Source organism: Chinchilla lanigera, unplaced genomic scaffold (assembly GCF_000276665.1).
Source record: "Chinchilla lanigera isolate Chin_1 unplaced genomic scaffold, ChiLan1.0 scaffold00052, whole genome shotgun sequence".
In the NCBI taxonomy this organism is placed as follows: Eukaryota; Metazoa; Chordata; class Mammalia; order Rodentia; family Chinchillidae; genus Chinchilla; species Chinchilla lanigera.
The window spans coordinates 15081029-15101865 of record NW_004955453.1 but is presented as its reverse complement, the minus strand read 5'-3'; the positions used below and the strand labels follow the sequence as shown (position 1 = coordinate 15101865).

General features: G+C 53.6%; 2 protein-coding genes across 5 annotated transcripts in view; one reads left to right on the top strand and one right to left on the bottom strand.

The window, feature by feature from the left end:
- Pnkd (paroxysmal nonkinesigenic dyskinesia) overlaps nt 1-20837 on the top strand; it is a 73649-nt gene that overhangs the window by 2219 nt on the left and 50593 nt on the right. The window contains exon 3 of one of the 2 annotated variants that reach the window (XM_005395656.2): nt 128-507. The exons of the other annotated variant lie outside the window; for it this stretch is intronic. Within the exon in view, the coding sequence (XP_005395713.1) occupies nt 128-320 (193 nt within the window). The 3' untranslated portion in view covers nt 321-507. Of the gene's footprint in view, nt 1-127; nt 508-20837 lie in introns of those variants that run through there. 2 annotated transcript variants of the gene reach the window in all.
- On the bottom strand, nt 1669-18687 carry Tmbim1 (transmembrane BAX inhibitor motif containing 1). Of its 3 annotated transcripts, none has more exons than XM_005395657.2 (12): nt 18579-18687; nt 9143-9384; nt 7690-7790; nt 6961-7025; nt 6816-6869; nt 6335-6385; nt 5434-5473; nt 5040-5077; nt 4772-4859; nt 4374-4469; nt 3329-3382; nt 1669-2991 (listed from the first exon to the last, which is right to left on the bottom strand). In XM_005395657.2, exons 2-12 carry the CDS (start codon nt 9342-9344, stop codon nt 2845-2847), a joined length of 936 nt encoding a protein of 311 aa, XP_005395714.1. In that variant the 5' UTR covers nt 9345-9384; nt 18579-18687; the 3' UTR covers nt 1669-2844. The 3 variants fall into 3 exon arrangements, with proteins under 3 accessions (XP_005395714.1, XP_013375389.1, XP_005395715.1); XM_013519935.1 differs by having other exon boundaries at nt 4772-4864; nt 5045-5077; XM_005395658.2 differs by having other exon boundaries at nt 9245-9384.

Here is a 20837-nt window from a genome sequence, read left to right as displayed (position 1 = left end):
ATGGAGAACTAGTAGATAAGAGGTGTCCCAACATCTGGACAATTGACAGAGATAGAATGACTCCCCCCAGCTCCTCTGGCTCTAGCCCGGCCCTTGCCCAAACCCCATGCGCATCTCCCACCCCTAGGGCCTTCGGCTTCCCCTGTGGTATCCTCCTGTTCATCCTCACCAAGCGGGAAGTGGACAAGGACCGTTTGAAGCAGATGAAGGCTCGGCAGAACATGCGGGCGTCCAACACTGGCGAGTATGAGAGCCAGAGATTCAGGGCCTCCTCCCAACATGCCCCATCCACGGAAGCTGGGTCCGGGATGCAGGCCTGAGGAGCACTGCCACCTCCCCTAGACTGCATTTTGACTGCGAAGTCCTCGGTTTGGCCAATTCTGGCCCTTGCTTCTGAGACCACCAGAGGGCGCCTGAAGCCCAGACTGCTGCCAGCTCCTGCCCCTCCCACACGGAGGAGCCAGCCATAAGCAAATAAAGTTATTGAGCGTTTAAGTGGGAAGAAAACAGATCTGGGTTTCTGAGTCCCTGGGGAGGGGAGGAGCAGTGGGTGGTGCCGGTTACTCATTCGTGCTCCCTCTTACAAAAGAGCAGTGTTTCTGGCTGGGTGGTGGGGCAACTGCAGACCTAAGTTCAACAAGCTCAGGCTGGACCTGGGGACCAAACCCACAGAGCTGCTGGCCAGGAGGGTGGGGTTCCAGTCAGCCTTGAAACAAGTCATAGAATCAAAGGCAGCATTCAGGATATGGAGGCAAAAACACTTAGGGCTGAGTCCAAATGACTCAACCTCTCTGGGCCTGTTTCCTCAGTCATAAATGATTGGACTAGTGATTTCTGAGATTCTGAACTTCTGCTTTTGGTTTTTTTTTTTTTTTTTGGTTTTTCGGTTTTTCTCCGGTACCGGGAACCGAACTCATGACTTTGCGCTTGCCAGGCAGGCGCTTTGCTGCTGAGCTAAATCCCCGGCCCCCTGAACTTCTGGCCTATCCTCTCCTCCACTGGCAAAATTACAGGTATACATACAGCTTCCCTCCTAGGGACTGAACCCAGGGCCATCACACTGAGCTACATTCCCAGCCTTTTTTAAAAATTTTGAGTCAGGTCTCTAAGTCACCAGGTTGCCCATCTGGCCTGATTTGTAATCCTCTTGCCTGAGCTCCTGAGTCACTGGGACTGCAGGGGTGTGCCCGCACCCCCAGCTATACATGCAGCTTCATAAGTGATCAGCTCTCCTGAGCTTTTGTAGAGGGTCCACAATACAAAAGCAGTCAAGCACTGTGGCTCCTGTGAGGTCACCTCCGAATCCAGGATTGCGGGTTCCACCTCCCCTTTTCCCCAGGCAAGTATCAGCCTTCAGCAATTTGTTGCATCCATCACCAAGAAGTGTTACAATCAAGTACATGAGGTTACCTGAGAATAGGTGAGAGAAGAGCTGAGGATGTAGCATTCCCACGGCCCTGGGGGTTCCATCCCAAATAGGGTGAAAAGGAAAGAAAGAAAGAGAAAGGGAAGGAAGAGAAGGAGAGAGAGAGAGAGAGAGAGAGAGAGAGAGAGAGAGAAAGTTGAAAAGAAAACCTAAATGCACAGGAAGTGGATGCTTTGGGCACAGCCAGCCAGCTACTGCCAGAGCCAACACCTTCCAGGGAAAAAAAACAGAGCCGCACAGGCTTTGAACTTCTAAACATAAAACTTTATTACATTACTAGTTGTGTCCCTTTGTGTGATATATTTAGGGTCAAGTACTCAATAGAGAAGTCATAGTTACGCCTTGGGCTGATGTAGTTTCCACCCACGTTCAATACACTGACCCTGTCCCCTCCCCGACTCCAGTGTGAGGCACTTGTATTACAAAGAAGGCTGGAGAGATGGGGCTGGAGTTGAAAAATCTCCCAGCTTTGGGTTCAGACCAGACTCAGTCAGTCACCTTCTGCATAGGGCCCTTCCTGGGCTGCCAGAAGGACAGAGAAGTTTTATTGGACTTCAGTACTTCTCAGATCACTTGGGGGACCTTAAGGCTTTTTCTGTGCCCCAGCCCCCATCTCAACCTTGCTCCTTCCCACGACACTCACAAGCCTACAAAACACCCCATTTCCCAACCATTGCCCCTGACTTTCTGCTCTGAGCACCTAAGCAGAGAAAGCAAGAGCTGCTGACCAGCAATCAGAAGCCCCTTGGGAGACCACAGGGAGCTTTGGAGAACAGGCCAGGAAGCTCCAGTAGCCTACTCTGTACCACCCAAGCCTGCAGGAAACCCAGGGCAGATGCTCTGCTGGCCCCTGTACCTTATGTGCTCATTCTTCCCGCCAACCCATAGCCAGATAAACAACATATATATGTTACTGAAACAGATGGGGTTGGAGTGGGGAGACCTCTTCTACCTTCCTGGGTAGAGGGTGCCAAGCCCAAGGAATATAGGATAATGGCCTCTGAGTCCAGGAACTGGGGACAAGCCGTCTGGCTCTGTTGGTTGGGTTCAGGAGGGAAACAGCTCCAGCTCCCTAGCCTAGAAGCCTGTGGCAAGCTCGGAAGGGAAGTGTGTCACGTCAGAGCCCTTCTGCCATTTCAGCTAAAGACCAGGCTCCTTTCACACACTACACCACAAGACTTTGGTGCCATGCCATGGGTAGAGGGGAGAAGATACATCTTCAGGCTAATCCCTGTCAGGCCCACCAATGGCAAGAGTTCTCTGCTCCTCCAGTCCAGCAGGTTCCCATACCACCACGAGAGGCCACCCATCCTCATGGCTAAAGGAAACTGGGCATATTACTTAAGGGGAAGAAAACAGGTGTCAGGCCCAGCCCTCTAGAGAAGGGACAGCCAAGGTGGGTGGAACAGGGGTGCTCCTCAGTTGCGATCCCCCACCAGCTGCAGCACAAAGGTGAAGATGTAGACAATGTCTGTGTAGATCTGCAGGGCACCTGTGATGTAGTCCTCAGGACTGATAGTGTGCTTCCGGTTCCCTAGGACCAGCTGTGTGTCGTAAGCCAGGAACTACAGGGACAAGAGGACCAAAAATGAGCACCCAAGGGCTCAGTGGCCCCAGAATTGTGCTGGAGCCCATGTGCTGTGCAGTGTGGTTAGGGGACTCATTAACAACATAACACATGGGCTCTTCCTGCAGACATCACTGAGGCTGACACACTGTCACCTCTAAAAGGCCTGCTGAGCCTTCTAATAGCTGGCACTGTGAATGAGACAAGGAATGCCCAGTGAATCACTGGAACCTACTGATGGGAGAGGAAACAGTCTATGCCCCCTTCTCAAGTCCCAAGCCACCTAAAATTCGCCACCCCTCCACTCCCCTTCCTAGAGCCAGGTGGGGACTTACCAGAGTAAAACAAATAGCCCCAATAGCAGCATAGACCATGTGAAGCCAGTAAATCTGAGAGAGAGGGGGACAGAGGATGGCATTAGAAATCTGAGCAAGGCACCTCTCAGGCAAGCCCTAAGACCCAGCTAACCCTGGGATTTGGGTGATCCAGAAAGCCATCCGTCAGATCCTGATCATACCGTGCCTTTCTAGAGCCTGGAAGGAATTAAGCATGGTAATGTACTTGGCAGAGAAAGCAGAGGCCACCTTACAGTGGCACATAACACGAGCCATGGCACCTTTTTGCCAAACCAATTTCCAGAGCTAGTCAAGGTATATAGGTGTCCACCGTGCTTCTGAAAAAAAGGTGGCAGTTGAGTGATAGCTCCAGAGAGCAGACCCAGCATGCACTGGCTGAAGGGCACCATGGACTTTCCCTGGGTCAAGGCGGGCACTCAGGAGAGTGTGTGCAGCCCCATTCTGGGCTCCTGCAGCCCTCCTAGAAGTGGTGGACTGAAGAAGAGCAGCCAGGGAAGCACTGCGGCTACCCCGATGAGCCTCCAAGCTGGGGACAGCCCTACCGACTCTCCTCCAGGTGCCTGTTTACGGGAGGGCAGGGCCAGCCCACGGTCAGGTGGGCCCGCCGTCTTTCCCCCAGCACTACTACCCTCCCTGGCCTGGGAGCCCATGTTCTCCCTCAGTTGCTGGAATCAAAGACAGAATCAATTCCAGTGACCCCCAAAGTCCCTTCTACCCAGGCCCATCTTCTCTGACCAGGATCCTCTCCCAGAACCTGGTCTTAACTGTCAGACCTAATCAACTACTTCCCATAGGAACTTAGCGACACTGTCCAGGTGTCACGGCCCCTAGTGCCATTTGTCTCAAGAGAGCGATTGTACCCTAATCCAACAAGATAGCACTTCCTTGCTGGTACCTTTGCTAACTAGTCGGGAGGTTCCAGAGGTCAGACCCTGCCCAGAGGCCTTAGGGCCCACAAGGGGCCCCGCTCTACAGGAAGTCTGCAGTAAGCACTGGCTTCACCAACCCGTGACAGGTCACTCACGTATTTGAAGTACAGCACAATGCTAGTGACAATCCCAGTCACCATCAGCACAATTCCCAGGACACAGAAGAGGCCTGCACAGGAAGTGAAGTCCACCTGCCAGGGAGGGAGTAGAGGTACCTGTCAGATGCCTGTCACAACCAGCAGCCCAGCCGGACTAGCCCTGCCCCTCTGCTAGGGAGCCCTGCTGCTGCCTCCTATGGGCAGGGGAGTGGCCACCACATGCCAAGGACAGACAAGAAGCATACTGTAGGTGCAGATATGAGTGGAAAGGGACTAGGTCTCTGAGGAAAATACATCCCTGGCTACAGGGCTCTAGGCCCTCCCAGGTCTGCTCACGTGCCACACCCAAAGGGCCAGCGAGGAAAGGGCTTGGGAAGGGCCCTCCACGCCCTCACCTTGGTCTGAAAGCAGAAGATGGTGACAGAAATGGACACCACAGCAGTGATAATCATTGCGATGATGACGGCTTTGGTTTGGTACATACTGGAAGGAGCAAGGAGTTAAGAGAAACCAGAGGTATAAGACACCTAAAAATGACTTCAAACTCACTGCCTCCAGATGAATCCCGCCCAGAATCCACCTATGCGAATGACTGGCAGCCAGGCACACCCAGTGCCCATAATAACACTTCCCGAGAATGTGGTGGATCGTCCTTGGACCTACCTGGAGATGGTGCCCGTCATGAAGCCCATGGCCAGGGTCTAGGAAGAAGAGAAACAAGAGGAAAACACTCACAACCAGCATGGGCTGAAGGGTGGTGCAGCGAGAGAGCACTTGCCCAGCACATGCCCGGAGCTAAGCTCAGTTCTCAGCACCACAAAAAAGAAGAGAAAAGAAATGGAGAGGGAAGGAAGAAAGGAATGGCTGGCCCTCTGGGGACAGCCACAGTGTCCTGCCACAGCTGAAGACAGATGAGACTGCACTGGAAAGAGGCGCCCACAGAAAAGACCAAGAGCAGGAGTCAGGAAGAAGTGGGGAGACACCCAGGGGCATTCTTCCTCAATGGTGCGCCCAGCCGTCCCCTAGGACAGCCCTCCCACTCCCCTTCTGCACTTACAAAGATGCTCAGCAGGATGATGTTCCATGGGAACCGGCGTCTGAGGAGACAGAAACCTCGTTAGAGTCTTGGGCGGCCGAGGAGGTGCCTGGCCCCTGAGCCTCAGGAGTAGTGCCTTCAGGGAGGGGATGCCGACACGGCATGTGGTATCTGCTCACATGTTTACACAGGGACAGTGTGGAGCAAGGGGGCAGACCTGTGTGCTGTGGGGTAAAGACCAGACTTGTTCACAGCTCTTACAGCTCCTGCATACCTGTGTTACTGAGAAAGTTGTCCAGGGTCTCTGAGCCTCGAGTTCTTCCCATTTGGTTTTTCCTTCTGCCCCATCCTTGGTTTTCTTTCCCGCCCACCCTCACACCTGTCTTTTTTCACTCCTATTTGTTACATGGTTAAAATGCTACATATCTTGCAGGCTTGCTGTGAGAATGATAGCTAGATAGATCCTACGCACCACACACTGTACTTTGTATACACTAGAACGGCAGCCACCGTCATCACTGTCATCATCATCACCACCAGTATACTTTTACTGTTGTTTTAGGTCAGGGTCTGGCTGTGTGGTTCAAACTGATCCTGAACTCACTTTGTAGCCCAAGCTGGCCTTGAACTTGCAGCAATCCTCCTGTCTCAGCCTCCTAAGTGCTGGGATTACAGGTGTGTGCCACTGCCCCTGGCCTGTTACCATTTTTAAAACAGGGTCTTGCTTAGTAGTCCAGGATGGCCTTGAGCCACTAATATAGCCCAGGCTGGTCTGAAACATGCAATCCTCCTACCTCAGCCTACCACCAGTATTTCTCATCAGTCTCCATTTAACTGCTATAAAGAATCTCTTTTCTTACCAACATACTTGGCCCCTGTCCCACGCAATGCCCTCCTCATTGTCTAAGCTCCTGGGACTCACCTGGGTCCCTGGCAGCAGGCAAGGATCAGGTAGGTGACGATGAAGACAACACTGGGGAGAAAGAGATGGGACGTAGTCTGTGGGCCCACAGCTGCCCTCAGCCCCTGCCCGGCCCAGCCAGGCAGCACTCACCAGACCTGGGGAGGCCCAGACAGCTGCCTGGCAGTCTAGGCAGGCTACTCAGTGGGAAACAGAGACATGATTACCCCCAGCCAGTGGCACTGAGAAGCTCAGCAACATAGGGCTGAGGCCTGGAAGGAGCGCGTGACCCCACTGCCCCCTCCCCGGGTGTCCTGTGGTTCTGTTACCCCCTGGGCACGTGCCACCACACCCCTCTGCCTGGGAGACTAGTACTGGCCCCAGGGAGGACCCCTTTTGAAAGCATTTTGATCCCCACCCTGAGCACAGCTGGTCAAGTGGAACCTGAACGTGCCGGCTCCCCCTCCCCTTCTCACCCAAGCAGAGAGGGCCACACACTCACTAGGACACGTAGTACACGGCCACGTTTCTCCTCACAAATTGCCCGACAGGCTCCCTGTGGAGTAGAAAGCATGAGGGAAGTCACACCGGGCTAGTCGGCCTCCCTGCCACAGCCCCCCGAGCCCATGACCCAGGCCGAGACTCACACGAAGGTGAAGATGGTGATGATGGCCACTGTGACGAGCAGCTGGACAGAGATGATGCTATAAACCTGGAACCCAGATGGCCGGGCAGGGGTCACCACCCACATGCTGGCTTCTCCTCAGAAGCAGCAGCCAGCCCCAGGCCCAAGGAGCCCGGAGCCCCCACGGGACCTTCTCTGCCTGTCCTTTCAGTGCTAGAAGCGGGTGTTTTTCATGTCGAAGGCTGTACTCCGAGCCCTCAGAGCCCCTGCCACTGCAGCCTGGCCAGGGGACCCCTGGGGGAAGGGCCTGGCCCACAGGCTATGTGCACGTCTTCCTCTGGGCCCCTCTATCTGCTCCTTGGCATCTCCCCTCCTATCCAACATTCACCTCAGTTTACTGCCCCTGCACTGCCAGCTAGGCTTCGCCCTTGCAGCAGTTGAAAGTTACGCATTGTGCATCTGTCTGCACCGAGCAGGGAGCTGCACAGATGGAGGCAGGGTGGGTTAGGCACAAGTACGACCATCTCAGCTTCCCGTTGCCTGGCTCCAACAGGACAGGGGCCCCTGGGGAAGGCAGAACCCTTGGGCAGAGCGCAGGCAGATTTCCCCCAGACTGACTCTGCCCTCCCAAAACAAGGTCAAGGATGAAAGGGATGCAGGGCTGTGCCTGGAGCTGCCCTCCCCATTCCCACAGCCTGAGGGCCCAGGCCCAACATCCCCGAGCCTCCCAGCCTCCCAGCACTGATCTTACCTTTCGGATGAAGGCATGTCGGACTTTCCGGTCATCCCACTCTCCAGGCCCAAAGTTGTCACTCCCTGCTCTCTCCTCCCCATCATAGCCCTGGCCTGGGCCTAGGGACAGAGCACATAGGACCAACTGAGGACCTGGGACATGTGGTCTCCATTCCAGAGCTTCCCCAACACCAACCCAAACAAAGGCTTAGGCTGGGCAGTGGCCATGCCTGTAATCCTAACTCCTCAGGAGGCTGAAGCAGGAAGATTGCAAGTTCAGGTTCAGCATGGGCTACTTAGCAAGACCCTGTCTCAAAAATTCAAAAGGGCTGGGGCTGTAGCTGAGTGGTAGACATGAGGCCCTGGGTTCAATCTTTAGTATAAATTCATTCATTAATTAGTTAATGAATGTAAAAAAATCAAAGGTCCAGTGAAAAGACAAGTGTTACAACACAAGAACTGCTCTTCCAAGCTGGGGTCCTCCATGTGCCCTCATTAGTGAGCCAAGCCAGCATGGAATGAGGGGAATTGGATGACGGCCACTCCATCAGCTTGCATCTCTTGAGGGTTCTATGCCAGCCCACACCATCAGGGGTGGAGAGAGGTACCTCGATCAGGAGGAAGCCAGGCAAGAGTGAGGCTGGCTGGCAGAACAGCGGCCTCAGGGAGGGAAAGCCAAAGAGAAGGAGGCCAGGACTGCTCAGGGCTGAGTGCAGGCAAGGGCGGGGCATGGCCTTAGGAGAACAGATCCATCCAGGGCATGCACCACCCATGTGTGTGAAGAGTTGCACCGGTGCGCACATGCCCAGGACGGTAGGCCTCCAAACACTCCAGTGAGTGCTGTCCAGAACACCCAGGAGGGGTCAGGTGGAGCTCAGGGGGAGAGCACATGCTGGAAATATACGAAGCTCTACATCCCAGCACCCAAAAATTGAAAATCTTTCTAGGCAGAGGTTCACTGCAAGCTAACTGCAGCTGTTTCCGACCTGCTATGATGTTTACCAAAGGTGGGTCTAAATGGCTTTGAAATGTTTGCAAAAATCAGGCTTTACCTGAAGGATGAGAATTGTCAGCCCCAAAAACATTATTTTTTTAAAAAACTGCAGAGGCAATTCCTAAAGAACGCATGGCACCTGGGTGGGGTGGCAGCGGCCTTGCTGGGGAAACAAACGGTCCCTTAGGTAACTACTTACAGCTGTTACTTCACCCAGCACCCCTCCCTGGTGTGTAAGTTCCGGTATGTGTCTTACAGACTCCGTCCCTTGCTGAATAAAGGGGCTAGCAAGTGGCTGAGGTGGAGGGTGACAGGAGCTGAGGGATGGAGTAGGGAGGTAAGGAAGACAGGAGATCGAAACAGAGCAAAAGAGATGAAAGGAGACGGTGAAGAGAAAGGGAAGGAAAGGAGTTGCACTCATGACCCAAGTGCTGCTTCCTTCCACCCACCCACCCGCCATCCACCCTTCCAGACTCACCATAGTTCATGGGCATCGGGTGGATGGGGGGCATAGGCTGTGGGTAGCCAGCAGGGTGACCGTAGCCAGGCTGTGGGTAGGCAGGGTAGGCGGGGTACCCACCTGGCAGCACAGATGGCTGCCCATACCCCCCAGGGGGCGGAGGGCCAGGGTAGAGGGGGTTGCGGTCCTCATACGGAGGCGGGGCGGTGGGGTTGGACATGGCAACTCAAGGGCTGAGGGGGAACCCCAGCTGCTGGGACCTGAAAGGGACAAGAAAAGCAGTGATGAGCACCTGGCCCGGCTTCCTAAGCCCCCCTTTCACACTGCCTCTGTGTACGCAGACGGGAGAGCTTCCCCCCAAGTTTCTGTCTAGCTCACTGACCCTGCTGCCCTCACACCAGCTTTTCATTCAGGGCCCTCTCTGCCCCGGCCTTAGAAAGCAGCAGGGATTCATTAGGCACCCAGAGTCGCTGCTGAGCATCAGTGGTATGACAGACGCGGAACCGGGCAGCTCAGCAACTCCCCATGCTCATTTCCGAGAACTCCCAGTGTTGTAGCTTGACAGCAGAACCAGGAAGAAGCCCAATGGCCCTGGCACAGCCTCCTGGTGAGTGACAGTGCCAGCTGGGACCCTCTGGAGGGGTCAGACCAGCCCCCATGGAAGCTGGCTGGAGCTCCCGGCCTGAGAGCCAGGGCTGGGGCAGAGCCAAGGCTGAGAGAGGGGAGGAGGAGGAGGAAAGCAAGCGGCCCCAAGGCCAGAGCTGCGCAACAGGGGAGGAGGCGGTGGACTGGTGGCAGGCGGAGTCAGGACCTTCAGGCCACGCAGGGCAGGCCTGAGACAGGACTTTGTTTTCTTTGAGAACAGCTGGGGCGGCCCGTGTGCACTGCTCTTTTCACTGGCCTGCGGAGTGGAGAGTGAGCGCAGGGGCCCAAAGCAACTCGGAAGGGGAGACACAGCTTGGTGACTTCTGCCCAGGGACAGTGGCTAGTGGTGAGGAGAGCAAGCTGAGAGGCCCTCCAGGTAGCGGGGACCTCTAGGTCTCTCCATTTCTGAATGCCCCATTTCAGATGAGAGAACCAGGGCCCAGAACTGACACTATTCCCAGTGGCATAACCAGAATGGAGCCCTCCAGGGTCCTGGTACCTGTCCTTTATGTTACACTGTGCCTTTATGTCTCCTTTGTCAAATAAATGTCCCCCGGGCCCAGTGTTCCCTTCTGAGATGACAGAGACAAGAAGAGCCAAGGAGGAGGCCTTTGTGTAGGGCCGCACCCTACCAGAGTCAGGACCAACTCCTATCTAGATCCTCACCTGGGGGCAGACTCGAGGACCCCACAGGAAGGACACCGCAACTCAGAGGGCGGCCACTCTCACAGCCTCTGCTGGAAGGAGAGCCCCAGCTTCTCTTTGTAGGGCACCCTGCACAGGCCAGGATGGGATAAAGACTGCCTTATGTCTTCTCTCAGACAACTGAGGTAATTCAGAGGGGAAGGTGGCCTGGATCGAATAGCAGGCCAGGCCTCTGAATGGGTTAGTTGAGGAAAGCTGCTGTCCATGTCCCCAGAGTAGAAGGGACAGAATCAAGCAAGAATGTGTCAGGTCAGAAAGAAGAAAGCTCCGCCCGAAACTCAGGGCTGAGGGGCAGAGCAGGGCAGCAGGCAGCTGTGTGGAGCCAGCGCCAGGAGGGGCCACCTGGAGGACCCGGTGCCACAGCATGCAGGGACGGGCCAGGCAGGGCGCTGTGAGCGCAAGGCACGGTATTAACCACTGCTGTCAGGTGTTTGGGGAAACCCATCTTGAGAAGGCAGAATGTGAGAGCCCTTTAATAGGATAAAGGAAAGAAAGAGAAACCGGGAGTGAGACGCTCCTTCTCCCTAAGCCTGCCTTCGCCCTGCCCCTTCCAAAGCACGCTGTGACTCCACAGAAGGGAATGTTCTGTAGGGAGGAAGGGGTGCAGGACACCTGGAGTAGGCATGTTTGTCACTATGGCCCTCACCAGGCACCCTCTGATCTTCCATCTGGGTGATGGACACATGACTGACTGAACAGGCCAGGAAGGCCCTGTGATCAGAAGCCACCAAGCTATGATGTCACCCTTGCCTGATCCTTCACCTCTGAAATGAGGTGGGGCCGGCGGGTGATCTCTGAGCTCACTACCCTGCCAGCAGACTGGGATGGTCTGGCACCGGGGCTGCAAGGGCCTGCCCTTTGCCAGCAGACGGCTAGCTGCCCCGCTCCCTCCCTGTCCACCCAGGACAGACATAAACCCTTCCCAGACAAAGGGGCCACAGGGCCACAGGGTGAAGCATGATTCACAGGAAAGTCCGCCTCCGATGGGCCTTCCGAGTCAGATTCAGTTCAGTGGGCTGCTGACTCACAGAACCCTGCACTCTGTCACTCCACCGTATCAAGCTTGTGGTTTCAGAGGACTCAGACAGTAGACCTGCCTGCTAGAACACAGCAGGTTCCACTCTAGCTGTCTGGAGCCTCAGCCACCAGCCTGTCTGCACCAGAAACTACCACTGAGCACTTCGCCTCGCTATGCCTCAGTGTCTTCAGCTGAAAGATGTGTTTAACACTACCTAATAGGCCTGGAATCCCAGCACTGGGGAGGCTGAGGCAGGAGGACTGCCATGAGTTCAAGGCCAACCTGGGCTACATATTGAGTTCAAGGCCAGCCTGGACTGTACAGTAAGATCCTGTCTCAAAAAAAAAAAAAAAAAAAAAAAGGAAAGGAAGGGCTAAGGATATACCTCAGTGTGAAGATCCTGAATTCCCAGTACAGCAAATAATACAGTAATGATGATAACATAAAAAGTAAAAGAACTGGGAACCAGGCATGCTAGTGCATGCCTGTAATGGCAGCACTCTGGAAGGCTGAGGCAAGATCACAAGCTTGAGGCCAGCCTGGACATGTATCAAAACAAAAAATCTTAAAAGGCAAGGATGTAGCTCAGTGGTAGAGCCTTGTCTAGCATGTGTGAGCCCCTGGGTTCCATCTCCAGTACAACAAAGAAAGAAAAAGGGAAAAAGTAAGAGAAAATGCACACAGAGCACTTCGAATGGTGCCTGACCCCTGATAAACAGAGCCAAGTATGAACTATTTTCAGCTATTACTTCGTGAACTCCTTACAGGGTAAATGCTGTTGTTATTATCCCATTTATAAATGAAGACACTGAGGCTTAAATGAAGTCACTTGGCCAAGGCGACCTTGCTAGGGTGAGATGAAGTCAAGACTTGGACCCCCACTGATCCTGAGCCACACTCGGGAGTCCCTCCAGAGCCCCTCACGTCCACAGCCCTTATCTAAACTGCTCTTCCATCCCCCCATAGCTTCTTGCCTGAGACCTTCTCATGACAGAAGTTTGCACAGGACATGGACGCCCAAGCAGTCAGCCGCCACAGTGGCAAGAGCCCAAGCACAAGGCTGACCCAGGAACAGAGACTCAAAAGCTCAGAACCGAGGGGACGCTCCCTTAGCTCGGGAGGCACAGCCACCCTCCTCTTTCTGACCGGAAAGCCACTGTGCAAGCAGTGACCTATCCTTGTCACAGTGGCTGTGTGGCCAAGAGGTGATCCTAGCTATCTGGTGCACAGCCCTGGGGCAGGAAAATTAACTCCTGTTAGTCCAGTAATGGGTGCCTCTGCTGTACTCCCCTCCCCTGAGCCATGCCAAGGAGAACCCTGGCCAGCAGGAGCCTCAGGGACCCAGAGCCCCTGGGGTTGGCAGCCTCTGCATCTGGCCCAGCTCCCACCTGGCCTGCATGAGGGCCCTTCACATCACCTACAGATGACTTGTGGGGCCTGCCTTGGAGAGGACCTAGGCTAGGAGGCAGGAGGGAAAGGGCAGGCAGAGGGAGGATGGGGCTGAAGCCCGGGGCAGGTCCCCTGTGTTCTGCATGTAGCTGGTGGAGGACCTCGGTATCCAGGGGCTCAGTTCCTCCAAAGCCCGAATTTCCCTCAGATAAGGAGGCATTGAGCTTCTGCTGGAACAAACAACAGCGATACGAAGTCTGTCTGCCCGTCATGTCTGCAGGCAGCTTGAATCCTTAGAACATTCTTCACCCCACACCGCCTGCCATCAGCATATGCAGCATCTCAGTGTGCTCCTGTCTCTCGGGGCCCCATCCCCTCACCGGAAGGAACCAGGGCAATGGCAGCAGGAAAGTGGGCTCTGGGCCCAAACAGCAGGACTTGCCAGTGGCCGAGGCTTTCACATGCAGAGTTGGGGAAGCATCTCCCCTCTGGGATGCTCTCCCTGCCTGTGGGGTGACCCAGGCTGTGGCTCTCCCGTGGCACAAGAAGGGTTAAGACTCTGGAATCTGCTGAGGAGGCTGAGCTACTGGGGTTACAGCAAGAGGGTGTGTGTGCTGGAAGGAAGGGCAGAAAGGAGCAGCTGACGGGTCCAGGCAGCCTGCCCTCCTCCCTGCCAGGAACGAGTGCCCAGAGCAGAATGGAAAGAATAGCTCAGAGCGTGCATCTCAGGAAGCCCCACCCGCAGGCCAGCAGCAAGGCCTGGCTGAGTGTCCAGGTCTCTTTGACCAGCTCCCCACTGCCCCCAGGGAAGCACTCCCACACTGCACACAGCAGGGCAAGAGCAGGAGGTGCACCATGTCCGGGTGGTCACCAGGCCTGATCCCAGACCACGGAACCCAGAATCCACCAAGACACCCTTCGGTTGGCCTAGCTTCTGGGATTAAGAGATGAAGTCAGGGAAGTCGGGGCTGGGGATTTAGCTCAGCGGCAAAGCGCCTGCCTAACAAGCGCAAGGTCGTGAGTTTGATTCCTGGTACCGGAAGAAAAACAACAACAACAACAAAAGTCAGGGAAGTCCAAAAACTGAAATACTGGAGCTGGAAGGGACCTCATCTAGTCATCTGACAAACCAGGAAACCTCACAGCTGAGAAAGTTCCTGTCCCGCCCCACATAAGCCCTCTTGGTCATGAGTTTGGAATTTATCTACCCAGCTCTGGCCACCATCTAAGAGCTCAGGCAGATGCAAACACACACACACCCACCAGAGGAGGAGCCCTACAAGCCATCTATTCCCCCCAGTTCTTTCAAAATCTCCAGTCACATCGACAAGCCAGTGTTTCTCTGCCTCAGGGCCAAGCCACCCCTCCCAGCCCCATCTTTAGCCAGGGCAGCCTCCCTGGTATCCATGGAGACAGGGCTGGCTGCCATCTCCAGGGGAGCATGAAAGGACCCAACACCCTTGTCTCTGGGAGCAGAACTGTGTCATCAGGACTGTAACCTCAGAGACCCCAGCCACACTGGTAGTCAGGCAGTTCAAAGAGGAAGCCATCAAAAGAGCTGATGCCACCTCAGAAACAGAGCCCCTACCCACTTCCTTTGGGTTTCAACTCTCCTGTCTTCCAGTTCAGCTTCCAGTTTAGATGACAGATGGTTAACAACCCAGAACAGAAAACTGCAGGTGAGCAGAGACGGGAGGGAACCACAAGACGGGAGGAAACCACATAGAGCAATAAGCACCAGCAATACTTACTAAGCAACTAAGTCAGTAGCAAGATGCCTCCAGTTCTCACAAAAGATCTCACTCTGCCAATAGGAAAAAAGTTCAGAGGAAAACAGATCTAAGGCCCCACAGCAGGCAAACTGCAGAGGTGGGTTTGAACCCAGAGCTGATGTCTGACTTTGAAGCACAAACCCTGTACCTTTACAGCCAGTTGGAGAGAAGCCTTTGAGGCACCAAAGGCCAGGGATAAGGTAGTAAAGATCAGAAATGGCAGGGAGGAGCCGATACCTGTGTGGATACCTATCCCTTTTCCCAGTGAAAATTCATCTGATGCCTGAGCCCAGAGACAGGGACCTGAGACCCATCCTGACTTTGGAACTGACTCCAGAGTCGGGCTAGGCCACGTCATATCTCACTTTTTGCATCTCTAAGATGAGTGCCCTGAACCAAAAAATCAGAGTCCACGCCAACTCTACCAGTTCCTGACTCTGAATAAACAGACTAGCAGAACAGACAGCTTAGAGCAGAATGATGCATCCCTAAGGAGTCCACACTGGGAGCACTGCTCATGTGCCCTGGTTTGGAGCACATTTATAGGGGCAGAGTCATGTGGTTTTTCTCCGGTACCGGGAATCGAACTCACGACCTTGCACTTGCCAGGCAGGCACTGTGCTGCTGAGCTAAACCCCCAGACCCAAGGGACAGAGTCATGTGGCATGTCCTGGGTATGAGGATGGCCATATCTCTCTCTCCTCCCAAACTGCCCCCGTAATGCCCTCTGGATCCCTCAGCGAGCTCCTCCTGAGTGCTCACTCTCTCCAGAGCCTACAGAGACACTGTTGGAAAGAAAGTACTCAGTGCCAGATATGGTGGCATATGCCTGGGAGGCTGAGGCAGGAGGATCACAGGTTTTAGCCCGGCCTGGGAAACAGGGACTTAGCAAGATCCTGTCTCAAAATAAAAAATAAAAGCTGGGCATGGTGGCACATGCCTGTGATCCCAGCACTCAGGAGGCTGAGGCAGGAGGATTGACATGAGTTCAAGGCTAGCCTGAACTGCATAGAGAGACGCTGTGTCAAAAAAAAAAGTGCTAGGGTGGGTTTAATCCCAGTATCACAGGGAAAAGAAAAGGAAAAAAAAAAAAAAAAAAGCACCCAAAGCCAGAGTTAAGAGGCCTGGGATCATTAGCTAGTTGTGGGAATCCAGGCAGATGGCCTCCCTGGCCTCCTGTTCCTCTAAATCAGCCACACACAGGAAAGGAGCAGACTTATTTACAGGAACCAGAGAGAGAGTGAGGAATCACCTGGCCAGGCATCTCCCGGAAGCCCTTAGTGGCCCATGGAAACTGGAACAATCCTATCTCCTTCTTGGAAATTTACAAGGCCCAATGCCATGTTAAGCCCCTGAAAGGTCTTGCCCTGTTCAAGTCAGTTTAACCCAGCGTTCATCCAAACTTCTTCCAGGCACACCTGTTCTTAGCCTGTGGGTGCAGATCCAGGCCACCTGTTTTACAGACTCAACATTGAGAAAAATCCTAACTCATTTCTTAAAACCATGTATTTCTACCCGGTCTGCTCTTCAGAGCAGTAAGAGTAAAAACCTGGCATATGCCTTCCAGCAGAATCCGCTCCATACCAGGACCTGTCCTCCCTCACCCCCACTTCCACACAGTGGCTACTGTAACCTGACTGCCAGCAGACTGACTGCCATGGCATGGAAGTACTCTCCAGCCAGCCCAGAACCAAGAACCTGGCATCCCCTAACATCATCCCTGTGTTATGGGAAAAGTACAGACCATTATATACAGCGAGAACTATTACCCTCCTCCCCGGCCAGCGTACTGAGTCCCATCTAAGTACCAGCCATTGTGGCCAGTGGAATTCTGTTTGTTCTTGTTTTATTTTTTGTTTGAGACAGGGTCTCCCTATGCAGTTCAGGCTGACCTTGAGCTCACTTTGTAGCCCAGGCTGGCCTCGAACTCGCAATGGTCTTCCTGCCTCAGCCTCCCAAGTGCTGGGATTACAAGTGTGCGCCACCACGCCCAGCCCTGGAATTCTGTTTCATTTTTCTTTTTTTAGACTGGGTCTCACTTTGTAGTTTAGGCTGGTCTTGAACTCTCTATGTAGCCCAGGCTGGCCTCGAACTCCAGATGATCCTCCAGCCTCAGCCTCTTGAGTGCTGAGATTACAGGTATGTACCACACCAGCTAAAGAAAGCTGAAATTCTGGATATCATCTCTATTTCAAAATAAGACCCTCACTGGGTATAGTGGTACATGCCTGTAATCCCAGCACTTGGGAGACTAAGGCAGGTGGATCACCACACATGCAAGGCCAGCCAAGGCTGCAGAGTTCAAAGGCCTGAACTACATGGCAAGACCCTGTCTAAAAAAACAAACAAACAAAAAGGAGCCAGCTTTGGCCTAAAATACCAGACTCTTAGAGTTGGAAGATTCTATCAAAGTCAGCCTTTCCACAGCATTCCCAAGAGAACTGTGCAAAAGGCCTATGGCCATGGTTAGCCATGTTGTTTGCAAAACTTCTTTCCAGAGCCCCTGTGAGCTTCCACCCTCGGGCCCTCCCAGTTTGGCACTCTGAAGACACACAGTAATTGTGTCCCTTTGCTGTGACTTTCTGGCTAGAGATTCTCTGCTCTTTGTGAAAGGCCCTGGATGAGAGGTTTTGGGGCTGGAAGTGCTCTGAGGTGGCGGGCTTCTTCCTGAGGCTGCATTCCCAGGGAAGAAGCTGAGCCCAGGTGGCCATTACCCAGCTTGTGACGTAAGGTTCCCCCAGTGCAGAAGGTGTAACCCGTCATTACCTCTCTGACATACCCATTTTTACAAGTGAGGCCCTGAGGTCACGGCATAAGATGACAGGAAGTCAGGGCCTTTACCCAGTGATCCTACCACATTCTAAGCTATCAACAGAGACTCTGGGTCTTTATGACAGAGGCTCAGGGAAAACAGGCAGGTGAAGAAGTAGGGCTCCCCCTTTGCCCCAGACAGTCACCCTAGGAAGTGCCTGGCTCCCCTGCCACTACTGGCCAGGCCAGAGGCGCCAGCTTTGAAACCAAAGCTCAGCAGTGAGATGAATATTTCAGGGCCCTAGAGAACTGGACACCTGACAGACCTTCCATGACATCTGCTTGCCCCCTCCCTGGTCCCTGGCCGGCTCTCCCCACTTATCCCATGTCCGGGTTGCTCAGGCTGAACCCCAACCCTGTGGATACACCGAGAGGCCACAGTGGAGGTCAGGGCCTGGCTTTCCTCTCCTCTCTGCTCTCCCTGGCTGCTTCTCAGTCCCCCCCACTCGTTTTCCCTTTTTCCATTTCCCTGTTTTGTTTTTACTCTGGCTTAAAGAGGTCAGAAGGATGGTACTTCCTGGTGGCTCCCTGAAGCCAGCCCTGGGGGCAGGGGCTGGAAGCAGGACAGGCAGAGGGCAAAGCTCTGTATGGGACGGGGTGCCCACCTTCCCATGCCGAGGACTGGGGCCACTCACTGGTTTCCACCCCATCTCTGAGCTAAGATCCTCCCTCCCCCTACCACTCAGCCGCTCATTCACCAGTCTACACCTGCGTGGCGCCAGGGCACACGGGGCAACCAAGGCAGTCTCCTCTCCCGCTCCTCACCAGCTGAGGGCCACGACAGCCCCCGTGCCACTCAAAGCTGGCCACTCTGCAACAGACAGGCCACTCGTGCCAATAAGAGGGGGATACCCCCAGAACCTAGGCAGCTCACTGGGGCCAGTAAGGCGCTGCTCGGTTCCCGGGGCTAACCAGGTGCCACGTCCCCTCCCGAAACGCACTGGGAAAGCGAAACTCCTGCGGCCCGGGCGAAAGATCTCCATTCTGGGGCTGGCCCCGGCCGGCCGCGCGCTCAGAGAAAGTTTGGGCTTCTCAGACCAGCGCTGGCCCAGCCCTGACGCTTTCCCCACCGGCCTGCGGTCCCCACCTCCGCCAGCCCAGCCTTGAGACTTACCTACGCCGCTCGCGAGGGCGCGTCCCGGCCTCCGACTGCTGCGTGTGCTCTGGGGACCCGACCGGTTTGCTGGGTTGTGCTGGGTCTCCGCGCCCCGCCCTGTAGCTCCAGCCCCTTGGGGGTGGGGCCCTCGGGGCGCCGCTAGGTGGCGCTGGCATCCGCCCCGTATCCTGCCCCAGGACTAAGAATGCTGGTGGGGGCTTCAGATTTCCAGGAAATGATGCTTGCTGATAAAAACTTAGAAGGAGCACAAGTACCGGAAGAAAGTAGCTTCGCCCCTCCGAGCTCACAGGAGGAAACGCTTGCTTTGGGTGCTGCTTCTCCTATATATGTATTTTACTTATTTTTCTAGAATGAGCCATATTATTGCTTGATGCTAAATTTAGTGAATTGCTTTTTTTTCTAGTGCCAGGCAAGCACACTACCAGTGAACAACATCCCCAGCCTAGTTGCTTATGATTTTACATAGCATTTATCAGTACCACCCACAGGCCGGGTTCTTCAAAAGCAAAACACAACTTTAGGGCTGGGCATGTAGCTCAGTGGAAAAGCCTGTGCCTAAGTTCTGTAGGTCCTGGGTTTGATCCCTAGCACTGAAAATAAATAGATAAATAAAGCCATAATTTTTGGTGGTTTTTTGTTTTGTTTTGTTTTGTTTTTGGACTTTTTTTGAGACAGGATCTCGCTCTGCAGTTCAGACTGGCCTTGAGTTCACTTTGTAGCCCAGGCTGGTCTCAAACTCGCAACGATCCTCCTGCCTCAGCCTCCCGAGTGCTGGGATTACAGGCATGCGCCACCATGCCCGGCTAAAGTCATAATACTTAATATGCAAAGTCTTAATACTGCAAAGTATTGCCTTAAATGGCAACCCTTATTAAGTCAACTTCTTACCAGAGGACATGTGTTCCCATTTTTACATTATCATAAGTAAATCTAGGGGCTGGGGATTTAGCCCAGCGGCACAGCGTCTGCCTGGCAAGCGCAAGGTCGTGATTTCAATTCCCGGTACCGGAAAAAAAAAAAACAAAACAAAAGTAAATCTGTGATGAGCGTTCTTCACCATCCTATGGTTTTAAGCTAAATTTAGTTTTCAAATTTGAAATTTCAAATATGTAAACAGATGTGCAGTTTAGATTCCCTGCATGGAATTAGTCAAGCATTACTTAATGATGGCCACACATTCAGTGAGGAGATTTCATCACTGTGCGATCTTGGTGCTGTGTACTTACACAAACTAAGGCTGCTGGGACTCATTGGGTGATATAATCTTGTGGACCACCATCGTGTGTCTGATCTCTCTTTGACTGTTGTAGCACTGCGCTCTATTCTACCTGGAAAGCAGGTGTGAAACCCTTGTTTTTTGGTATGGGAATCGAACTCAGGACCTTGTGCTTGCTAGGCAGGCGCTTGTGCCGCTGAGCCATATCCCCAACCCTCTGAAACCTTTCATTGAGAAGTGGATTACTACTTGTTCAGACACTGAGCTGGGCAACCCCCATACCCACTCATGAAGACTGCAGTTTCTTCACACACATGAGAGAAAGGGTTCAGAGAAGTGAAACCTCCCCGGAGCTTGCCTAGGTTTGTGTGGTTCCAAAGTCCACCTTTTTCCCCTATGAGAAGGCTGCCTAGCTGAGCAGCTATGTTGAAAGTGCTTATCACATGCTAGTAGCTACAGGTCAGCACCACCCCTACATGTCTTTCACAGCCTGTTGACACTTTCCCCTTTTGAATGGACAAAGATTGACTTGCCAAAGCAAGGCTAGAAATTTAGGCACCTAGGCAGTTAAGGCTATTGGAGAGCCTCCTGACACCAAACCCCCGCTAGGCATTTCTGCTTACATTATCTCCAGTGGCCATCCTATCCCTTTAGATAGAGCAAGATTTAGGAAGGAGGGGCCTAGGGATTTATCTGGAGATTCATTGCATAGTAAGCATAACTGAAAGCAATGAACAAGTATAGTAAGCAAAATGACCACTTACATTATATAGTTCACACCAATTAAGAGATGTTTTTAGCCAGGCATGGTGGTGCACACCTGTAGTCCCAGCACTTGGGAGGCTGAGACAGGAGAATCACAAATTCAAGGTCAGCTTGGACTACAAAGCAAGACCCTATCTCAAAAAAAGAGAAAGAGAGAGATGTTTTTAAAATTTACCACACACAGGGGCTGGGGATATAGCTCAGCGGCAAAGCACCTGCCTGGCAAGTGCAAGGTCGTGAGTTCGGTTCCCGGTACCGGAGAAAAACCAAAAAAA

Bases quoted from the DNA above. Each gene is read 5' to 3' on its own strand.
- Tmbim1 (XM_005395657.2), bottom strand. From the start codon at position 9,344: ATGTCCAACCCCACCGCCCCGCCTCCGTATGAGGACCGCAACCCCCTC. The intron at 7,791-9,142 runs GTGAGTCTGGAA...CTCTGTCCCTAG, and splicing joins CCCGATGCCCATGAACTATG to GCCCAGGCCAGGGCTATGAT. The intron at 5,474-6,334 runs GTGAGTCCCAGG...CTGTCTCCTCAG, and splicing joins GCCTGCTGCCAGGGACCCAG to ACGCCGGTTCCCATGGAACA.